This window comes from Chrysemys picta, chromosome 7 (genome assembly GCF_011386835.1).
Source record: "Chrysemys picta bellii isolate R12L10 chromosome 7, ASM1138683v2, whole genome shotgun sequence".
Classification (NCBI taxonomy): domain Eukaryota; kingdom Metazoa; phylum Chordata; order Testudines; family Emydidae; genus Chrysemys; species Chrysemys picta.
This window is the reverse complement of record NC_088797.1, coordinates 20062354-20073168: the sequence shown is the minus strand read 5'-3', so window position 1 is coordinate 20073168 and position 10815 is coordinate 20062354. Positions and strand designations below refer to the sequence as shown.

Here is a 10815-nt window from a genome sequence, read left to right as displayed (position 1 = left end):
ATTCTTTGTAGGGGGGAGGGGGGGGGGAAATAGCTCCCCAGCCAAACCTCTACAGCCTGTGAGAGTGAGTAAGTGTGGGAAGGTGGTGAGGACCCACAGCAACTGAGAACTGCAGACAGAGACAAAGAGCGAGTTGTTATATATTTCACAAGCGACATCGACCCACCGAAAAGCCATGCAGGGAATGAAGGCGAAACAAACCTCGAGCGGCTAGAGCACAGCAGATCTGGATTAAATCTCAGGAAAAACTCCCTAACTGTAAGAACAGTAGGACAATGGAACAGACTGCCTATGTGGGGGGCGGTGGAAGCTCCTTCACTGGAGGTTTTCAAAAGGAGGCTGGATAGCCATCTGCCTTGGATGGTTTAGAGACAACAAATCCTGCATATCTTGGCAGGGGGTTAGACTAGCTGACCCTTGTAGTCCCTGCCAACCCCATGGTTCTAGGATAAAGGGGGGGCGGGGGCTTGGATTAGAGATGCAGTGTGACTCCACTTGTCCCTGCAACTAAACGCCTCCAACGCGTATCCGGCGCACATGGCGCCGCTGTTTGTGCCGCGCTGCTTTCAGTTACACCCCTGTCAATCCGGAGTGACTCCAGTGGGGGCGGGAGTGATGCGCGGAAGTGGGGGGGGGGGAGCAGCCTGCGGGGGGGGGGGGAGAAAAGGGGGGGGGGCGGGCTGCCCCAGCAGCGGGGAAAGCTTCCACTTTCCCTTTCGCCGAGCTCAGCTGCTGGCCTCGTGTCCGCACTCAGCCTCCCTGCTCCCTGCAGCAGCTGCCGTCCCCCCTCCTCCCTGCCCCCGGCCCCGCTGGCCGCTGCCCCTCCCCGGAGCTGAGCCGGCTGCCTGCCAGCCCAGGCTCCCGGGCTGTGTGTCTGAAGCGTGGCCCCTCCTTCCCCCCACCCCTTCCTCTAGCACCCCCGCCCCTCCACCAAAGAAGAGGCTGAGCCGGTGTTTTTCCACTCAGCAGGATGGGTGATGCTCAACGCTCCCTCATTAGACAACAGAGACGAGAGGTCAGGAAGAAAGCGCTTATAAATCACCCCTTCCTCCCTCGCAGCCCGGCTAGTCGGGCGGTACCTTTCCCCAGGACACACCGGGCAGACGCCTAGAGCCCTGGCCAGCCACCTGAACCCGCAGCAGGTAAGATCCCCTCTCTATTGTCTGCCAGACAGGGAGAAAGCCTCGAGATCTGGGCGCTCGGAGGAAGAAGGGGAAGGAACAAAGAAGGAGCTGTGGGGAGGCAGCGAGGTTTTCGCCTTTGCCGAAGACGATCTGCCAGGCAGGAGAGGGAACGGGGGAGGACTAATTACTGCTTTTCTCTTGTTCCTACGTGAAGATGGCAAAGAAAGGACCCACCGGAGGCACAAGAGAGGGGCGGGAGGCATTGCCTTGGTTGATCCGTGCTGCAAATGTCTCCTCTATGCTCAGGGTCTGTTTCCCTCCTGCCCCCCAAGCCCCATATTTTTGCTGGGTTTTGCCGTATCCTGTGCTAGATAGATTGCAGCGGGCTGTTGGCTTTGCCTTTTGATCGCGCGGGCCAATAGTGCCGTTTCTTCCTTTTCAAGTCCCTTAAAAAACAACAACACCTCTACCTATATTTAATTGCTGTCTAGGCTACCGTGTGGTTTCTCGAGCAGCTATTTCCATCTTGCCCTCCGTACATGCTCCACCACCTTGTGTTAACTTTTTTCAGATAACAGTTTGCAGTGTGAAATTAACCACTTGCTTGGCAGCTCTCCAACTGTTAAAAGTACATTTCTTCTCCCCCCCCTGCTGTTTCCCCCCCGTGAAAAATGCAACATATTTTTGAAGGCTGTATGCAAACCAACAGTCAGGTCCAATTGAAAGACCAATACAGCCAGTGCTGCTGCTGCTGCTACTAATGGATCCGACTGGGGTCTGACATTCTTTTCTTCAGAGGCAGTTCAAGTTTCCATAAGTGTCAGAACTTAGTGGGTCAAGATTCGGATTTCAGTTACCTTGGTGTCAAAAAAATACATCTGGATTCACATCAGTGTGAATTGGATCAGAATTTGGCCCAGTGAGTTTAAGGTGATGAATATTCAGTGGTGTATGATAATGTAACAAAAGACAGACTTTGGAGACGGCTCTAAGTTTCCATATATGAAGATAAGGGGTGTGTGTGTGTGGGGGGGGAGTTAATTTGCATTCACACAGAAGATAAAACATGCATTAAAAAGATGGAGAATTCAGAATATATTAACCTATTTATACTTCCTCATTTGTGAGAGGTGAACAAATATATTTTTCTTTGAGAATTACTTTTTGCCTTCAAAGTGACAAAATTCTTACACTTATATAAGTTCTGAAATCTTGTTTCTTCTCTTTATTATTATTTTTTAAATGACAAATGAAAACAGAGTGGGAAAACAGACGTTCAGAAACAAGTTTGAAGAAACATGACAGCACATTTGAAAGATTTTTATATTTCAGGACAGTTCATGCCAAGGTGTAGAGAGGCTTTTTTTTGGTTAGTTCCCATTTTTTAACCGTATTGGGAAAGGCATTAAGAAAATGCGCCAAGAAGAACTGGTTGTGTTTATAGTGCTATTTTGGTAACCACTGTATCTTTTTGCTTATACGTCAAAATGTTTCAAGTGTCGGACCAACAAAAAGTGGAGCTGTATTGGTCAGGAGACATGGAGTTAGTTGTAATTTGGTACTTGGATGACAGTTGCTACCAGTTTAGATTCTATGGCTTTAGCACTGTAAGGGAATCAACCCAATAAAACTTGGTGTTGTGGAATGTTGAGGAGAGAGACTTTGGGCAAAACTTTTACAGTTTTGGCATATGGATTTGTTACTTCTAGATTTGAATTCAAGCAGAATTGACCAACTCTTTTTGGCCCTGTTTATCTCCAAAGAAGTATTATGGAAAAATTTTCCCCGGGGGATGTTGGTGGAAGATCATTTCCTTTTACAGAAGTGTACAGTATGGTTGTGGCGAGCGAGGGAGATTTTAGTTTTTACAAGGGATAGCTACGGTACTAATAATGCCATTTGCCTCCAATATCAGGGCACAAGTTGAGGGTGAATTGTATGTGTCTGGAGGGAGAATACCTTTAGTAAACAAGGGTGAATAAATGTTAGCTAGTACCTGTGAAACATTCAGAGATAGCCCCTCTCTCACTTCGGTCTTTATCTACCTTTTTGTTCACCCCCCCCCCCCCATCTCACCTTTTCCATCTTTACTACTCTCTTCATCTCTCTCATTCTCTTCCACCTTCTCTCCCTTATGGTTCATATTCTCTTTAGGCTGCAGCCAGTAGGGGGGGTGACATAGTTTCTCTGTGTCTTTGCAGGCAGATGGAACTATGACACTCCAGCCATTAGAAGGCAGGATATGGAGGACAGGCAGACTTAAAGTGATATATCAGTGATACTCAGACTGAAGCTCCTGAGTTGAAAGTGGCGCTTTACTGTGTTTCCTGTGGCTCTTTACAACACATGATATTAAAACACTGTGTAATTTAATTATTAACCAAACTAAGTTATTAACCAGTCAGGATGTTTTTACTGTGTTATTAACCGGTTGTAGTTGATAAAATAATAATATTTGGCCAGTCATTTTGCTGTGAGAATTATATACACCTCTACCCCGATATAATGCAACCCGATATAACACGAATTCGGATATAACGTGGTAAAGCAGTGCTCGGGGGGGGGGGGGAGCGGGGCTGCGCGCTCCGGCGGATCAAAGCAAGTTCGATATAACGCAGTTTCACCTATAACGCGGTAAGATTTTTTTGGCTCCCGAGGACAGCGTTATATCAGGGTAGAGGTGTATATATAATTATCGCAGCAAAATGACTGGCCTATAAATTCATATTTAAACAGTAGGACAGGGGAAATATTTAGTGTATATATATATCTCCCCTGTCCTACTGTTTAAATATGAATATTTAGCACTATAGTAAATTAAACAATGAATTCACATTACTGTGGCTCTTTTGAGTAATATTGATCGCTAATTTGGGTAGTGAACCACTGAGGTCTGAGTATCTCTGTACTATAATATAGATGGGGAGAAAATGGAAGGGCAAGGGAATTCTTTTTTAATTTTTAAATTTCTGTTGTTTTCCATTTACCAACCTGCATTTTCCAGTGTGTAGTGTCAGACAACTAGCTTCAAAATCCTCTAGCTACCTGCTGCTTAACGTGTGCAGTGCTATGGCACTATATAAAGAGCAGTAAACCCCAGCAATCTGGAGGCATTAAGGAGATGGACAGATGGGTGGAAGTGCTTGTCTAAAGATGCCCTTCTTTGGTTTTAGGGATATCAGGCCAGATTCTGGTGTAAACCTGGAATAATTCTCCAGATGTTAATGTACACTAATGTAATGGAGGACAGAATTTGGCCCTTCAATTTAGTTGGCAGCCATTAGTTTATGCATTTTTATATTTTTGATGGTTTGAGATTATTTTTTTAAATGGCGCAATGTGTGAGTTGAGGTAAAAACGGGTCTCCAGGATGTTTGAAATCATGTATGAACAAGAGGTGCAGCACTGCTGTGGAAAAATACAAAGAAACCTTAGACTAGTTTACTATTTGTGCATGATGTTTGAGAAGTTCTGCCTGCCAGAATTTGATTGCTTCAGTAGGGTTCTTCATAGTGACTTGTTTTACAGCTAAAACTGGGGAGAATTTCAAGGATTAATTTCCTAATTTGTAATCTGAATACCAAGCAGCCTAGTGATTTGCATTTAAAGCCTCCTTTCCACTTGGGGATGCATTTCCAAAGAGGCTTGTAACAGAGCAAGTCCTATGGATTATAGCGCGGTTAGAAAACCCCATATAGTGCTTTGCAGTAACACTCCCTCATAGCCTAATTGTTTTCTGCTATGTGTGCTTTCCGTAGCAAGGAGGTGTTCCATTCTGTGTCTTTCTAACTTTGGCTGTTCCCACTTGGCTCTGCACTGAAAGTGTAATCTGCATTTTGCACCCAAATGCACCAGCAGAGCCAACTGAGGGTATAAATTGTGTGGCAGAGAAGTGTAAACCCTCAAAGGAAAGCTAAGCCATCATTGCACAGAGAACTGAATTTAGGGTAAACCAAAGTCTTTTCACTTTACTGAAGCATCCTGAATTTTCAATTTAGTACAATGGCAGAACTGTTTAAACCCCAAACAATCACATTTTATTTCATTAAGCTTTCCCTCCTCCGAGCATAACAATATAATCTTTCAGTCTTCCAAATCTTTATTTTCCTATAGATTATTTGCTCTACAGCGTCATTACATGTACCATAGTGGAAGCACTTTGGGGAGAAAAGCTTAATTGTTTTCTTATTCTATTGGATCTGACAATATCTTGTTTAAAGAAATGAGTGCGGTAAAGGAAATCACTATCTGATGAAATATACTGATAGGAAATCGTGCTTACAGAATGTAGGTTAGGGTCAGTTCCATTGCTAAAGCTCTTTCTGTCCATAGCAAATAATAATGCTGTCAACCCTAGTATTGTTTTGGAAAGCCCTTTGTTTCCAAAATTAAAAAAAGCTTACAGTGTTCTGCAGTAATAGTGGGTTCAGAACACTGGATCTTTGGACTGAGGTCTGTAGTATATTTTTAAAAAATGAGGCAAACAACATAGTCACCTTCATTTAATTTTTAACTTCAGATATATAAAAATAAGTAGTCTCTGAGCCTTCTCCTGTGTCTGTGATTTCCCCAAGAGCACTAAAACACCCTTTGTCTGTTTCTACTAACAGGGTGGATTTGGTGAAATGAAGAATTGGTAGCACAGTATAGCGCCAGGTACTGCTTTTAGTCAGTGCAAGCTCCACATCACACCCCTCTGCCAATGCTCCCCAGTTCTCATCTCCAGCACCCCCTGTTATTCCATTGCTGTCCTTTCCTTCCCAGTCTGCCAGCACACCTCAATCCTGACCTGACGCACCTGAACCAATACCAAACAGGGGCTCTATACAGCTGTGCCATGCTCTGTAGTGTTTTTAGAATGTAGACAAATGACTCCATAAAGATATTTTTGCTTTCTTAAGAACACTTCAGTTCAGTTTGAAACATGCAACAACTAAAGATGAATGTGCAAGTTGGAGGAGTTACAGCTTTTTAAAAGTAATACCTTATCTGATTCATCACCCTAATCAATTGTAGATGCTTTAAAATTGCAGTTTTGAATAGATTACAATGGGAGATTAGTGATGAAAAAAGTCAAATGCACTAACCTGCTACAGGATGGCTTTTAAAATGTAATCCCGTAGTGCCATCATTTAAGCACTCCATACAGCAAATTCCCACTTAACTCCAGTGGCACTTGGTATAGTCCATTTATAGGAATGATTCCCCAATTGTTTGGAAGGAAAGTCAGAGTATGAAGTTGTCATTTCTTTGTTCATTGAAGTTCTCCCCATAAATGTATGTTGGGATAGGTTCAACTAAAAGCTAGAGCCTCTGCTGGTGTAAATCACTGTAGCTCCACTGATTGAGTTGTTATACCTGCTGAGGATCTGACCCAAAGCATTTTTATCCGTTCAAAGAGAGAATGTAAACGCTAAGCTCTGGCCATTATTGTATTGCTAAACTTATACCATGGTTGACATTGGTGTAAAATACTCCAGTAGAAGTTTGGAAGTAGAGGTGCAGTAAAGTTATCCATTACCTCCAAATCTAAGTATGGTGGTTGCCATTGGAGGGCCAACATTTACCTATGTTATTTGACCTTAGGATCTGAGCTTCCAAGAAAAAAGAGAGAGAAATAATAGCAGTTATTTTTTTCAGAAAATAACATAGTGTATTCATGTGGGTTTTGTCTTTCTGAGGGACTATATGTACACCAGCAAAACAGATATCAGAACGAAATGTATCTTAGTATCCTGATGGACTTTCCCCCTCTTTTTTATTTTATTTATTTTATTTTATGTATCTGTTTATTTATTTCATTTCTCTTTTTTTTCTTTTTCACCCCCTCCCCAACCCCCCTCCCCCAAAACAGGAAGAGAAAATCCATTCAGGAGAGACTCTTCTTCATGTAAGTGTTATCTATGCTCATTTATGAAATTACAAAAGGATTATAAAAGTAATTAGAATGTTCAAATACTGAACGCTTACCATCTGCTCATAGAAACCACTGAATAAAGAGCATGTAAAAATAAACTGCTCAACAATACTCAATACCCACTATCTCAAATCTATATATGCAGTTCTATTGTGTATATTATGGTAGTACCTAGGCACCATTACAAAGTATTTTACAGTATTGGTGAGCACACCACTCCTGTGAAGTAGGCATATAGTAACGTCTCACTTTATATATGAGTGGCAACGGATGCATAGAGGTTGAGGGTCTCTACCAAAGCCCATTGAACTTGATGGTAAAACTTCCATTGACTTCAGTAGGCTTTGGATCAAGCCCTAGTGACTTAGCCAAGGTCAAAGAGGGTGCCAATGTCAGAGCTCAGCTTAGAGCTCAGGAGTTCTAGCTCCCAGTCCTATGCTAAAAATAAGCTTCTCTCTCTTGGATTCTTCTATAAAATCCAAGTTGTGTCAGTAAAGTTGTTTTTGTTTATTTGTTTATGTGTGTGTGGCCATTTGGAGCATACAGATATTTCAGACCTTTTTTTACAACCCATGGACCCTCTAAAATGAGAGAAAATAACACCAGCCATCAATGAATATTGTTGCAAATGTTTTGGGAATACATTTGCCTCCAGAATAAATGCCCAGTCTATGTCAGGCTGATGAATCTTGTACAGGACTCTCCACAGAGTATGTAAAGCTACATATCATGGAGCTCAACAGTTTTACATGTCGCCTAGCAACTTGCTTTGCTTGCAGATCTCTGATTTTAAAACTTTAAGTAGTCAAGTAAGTTCTGCTCCAGTATCTCTTTCTAGTAAGTATCAAAGGGGTAGCCGTGTTAGTCTGGATCTGTAAAAGCAGCAAAGAGTCCTGTGGTACCTTATAGACTAACAGATGTATTGGAGCATGCATCCGAAGAAGTGGGTATTCACCCACGAAAGCTCATGCTCCAATAGGTCTGTTAGACTTATAAGGTGCCACGGGACTCTATCTAGTAAGTAAAGTCAAGAAAATGTTTCAAGAAGCAGCATCGATAGATTAAGACCATTATTGCCTTAGTGCAAAATGAGCCTCAATGAGGAAAACGACTGCATTAATTGCAATGCAGGACCCGCTTTGTATAACTTTGAAGCACGCCCTATGTCAAGTGGCGTGGCAAGCCATGAGCATTCACATCAAGCTGACTTCTCATAAATCAACATTTTTTTTCAGAAAATAACATACGTCTCTGAATTATGGCACTAGATTAGACTCAGATAGCAACTCCTGGTTAATATGTAGCAAAACGCTGTGTGGTGACAAATGGTTTTTTTTGTGTGTTACTGGGCTGGAATGTTAGTTCCGCTTTCAGATAAAAGGAGCTTGTGCAATGCACCCTTGTAGACCATTATTTCCCTGGATAGTACGGTAGTTATGTAGTCAACTGTGTTCAGCTGTTTCTCTCTTACACTACCCTTTATTGTGCATTTCGATAAGAGGAGGGCTTAGGTGTAGGCAGAGATTGTAGCCTCTTTGAACCTAGCAAGACACAACTGTGTGGTCCCATTGCTAGTAAAACTCTATTGAAAACTCGCTCTATTCTGGCTATATTTCTGGCAGAAATGTTATAAGAATTTTACTTTGTATCTTTGAATCATGAACATTCTTTTGGCTGGTTTTATGGAAATCACTAGGGCAATCAATTGAGGATAAGCTTTTTCAAAGGAGAAGAGCATGTGTATATTAAATGAAAAAAACACACCAGCAATTAAAAAGAATTGTCCTTTACACTGGGATGCTAAAATGAGACTGAGCGTATCTTTGAGAAGCTACGGTACCATTTTTTAAAAGACAATAGGATTGGAAAAATTCCAGGAGTCATATTACTCACATTTTTCAACATGGGACCCCTAATATAGAAAATTCAAGTCTCTTGAAAAGAGTTCAAAGGACACATTTCCCCCAGTTTTTTAAAGAGGAATCACCAGGGTAACAAAAAACATCTTTAAAGGAAGAGGCTCCAAATAGGAAAAGAAACCTAAAGACATGATGATATGGTGTCCCGACGTTGTACACCAGAATCTGGAGCCCATTGGAGTGCAGAGTCAAAGATCTCCCTCTAGTGACTTTAATATCATAAAGCTGAATATCTGGATAATCTAGAGCTTTGTAACTGGAATATATTCCATAAAATGGATCAGTGATACAAAATTTATGGCCTAGAGGCCACATGCAGTGCAACCTTCTACCACCTGCTGTGGCATTTCAGCAGCCAAAGGCAAGCTTTGAGCACCAGAGCCTCTCTCTGCTGGTTCTGTGTATGAAATATCATGACTCAGATTTGATGTCTTTAACCTGTCTATATATGTGCCTTAGTGCCTTGGCTCCCTTTGGCTTCTTCAACAGTATGAATTTCCAAAAGAGAGTTTTCTCCAGGGATGTGAATAATCAGAATATTGTCAAGTGTCGGAATTATGAAACTTCCAGGATAGAAACCTCTCTGTGCAGTGTGAATTTTCAGAAGGGTCTAAACTTCTACGGATATGAATTCTAGATTGGGATTAACCCCATCGACTGTGAATGACCAAAATGAGGCCTCTTCGGTAATGTTAAACTTTCAGAAGCTAATAATCCCCCCAGAATGTGAACTCTCAAGAGGAAATTAAGCCCAGGGATTTCAAACTTCAGATGGTGGATCCCACTGATATATCTGAATTCTCAGAGGTGCCTCGGACACATGAAATATTTGCAGGGGTCACCTCCTGCCATGTGACATTTTGAAAAAGGACTCCTTGTGTCAGTAACCAGGCATTTGTATTATAATGATAATAAAGGGACCGTCTTGTGATTGTCACTTTGCGACAAATACTACCACAATTCATTACTTTCCATCAGTGCCTCACCCTATGGAGGAATCACCACTGCCCATCCACAGTGAGGAGGGGACAGAAGTCCCAACTGGTGAGTGCAGTTGGGATGGGATATTTGTAAAGGGTGGGGGCAATGATGCTACATGGCTTTATATGCCTCGTGTGTGTGTACCCATTTGTCATTAAAAATTCTAGGACTTGTTACCAGTGCCCCCTTTTTTATATTTTGTAAGTGTTGTGTATTTTAGCATTCCTGAAAGGTGATATATTGGCAGTATTGGTTCTCAGCTGATCCACAGACAAGGTACAACATGAGCAGCAACCATGTTAAGATTCCACTTCACATTGTCGTACTAGTGTCTCTGAACTCAGAGCTAGAAGGTTCACCATTGTGTGTTAAAAAAAGACAAAGGTAGTTCAGAGTTCATGCCCTTTCAGCCTTTGGCCTCAATGCTGAAACTGCCCATAAGTCTGCTTATTGGGATGATGGTTTTTGCAATGAGGACACTCGTTCTTCCAGAAATCCACCAAACTCATTTTACATAAGCCACAGGACAACCAACTGACCTGGGTTGGATTTTAACCAGATATATAGCAGCAGAGTGGGCCAAATCCTGTGAGCCTCATATATTATATACATCTGTGTAGGAGCACCAGCCTTTCAGATAACCAAAGTAAATAGAACATGAAAATAAAAAAGATTGCCTAGTGTACGCCTTCGGATTTTAAGAGGTCTATTGTCTACATCTTTTCCCCTAGCTTCTTGTTTAACCTGTTCTTGAATATGGGCAATGACTGTACCCGGACTATCTCCTTTGGGGTTCTGTGCCATTGCTCAGGTGCAGCACTTTAAAGAACTTCTTCTTGCCTTCCATCCAGAACTTTTCCTTACTTAATTTCAC

The 10815-nt window shown here is 42.2% G+C and overlaps 1 protein-coding gene across 4 annotated transcripts in view; it reads left to right on the top strand.

Annotated features, from left to right (window-relative positions):
* The first annotated feature begins 872 nt into the window (after positions 1-872).
* The window catches only part of SLC6A6 (solute carrier family 6 member 6), a 71644-nt gene continuing 61701 nt past the window's right edge, over positions 873-10815 (top strand). The window contains exons 1-3 of one of the 4 annotated variants that reach the window (XM_005288435.5): positions 1056-1142; positions 6979-7014; positions 9939-10004. In XM_005288435.5, the coding sequence (XP_005288492.1) occupies positions 9950-10004 (55 nt within the window). In that variant the 5' untranslated portion in view covers positions 1056-1142; positions 6979-7014; positions 9939-9949. Of the gene's footprint in view, positions 1143-6978; positions 7015-9938; positions 10005-10815 lie in introns of all 4 variants that reach the window. The other 3 variants (XM_008168028.4, XM_065550902.1, XM_008168030.4) reach the window with 3 other exon arrangements.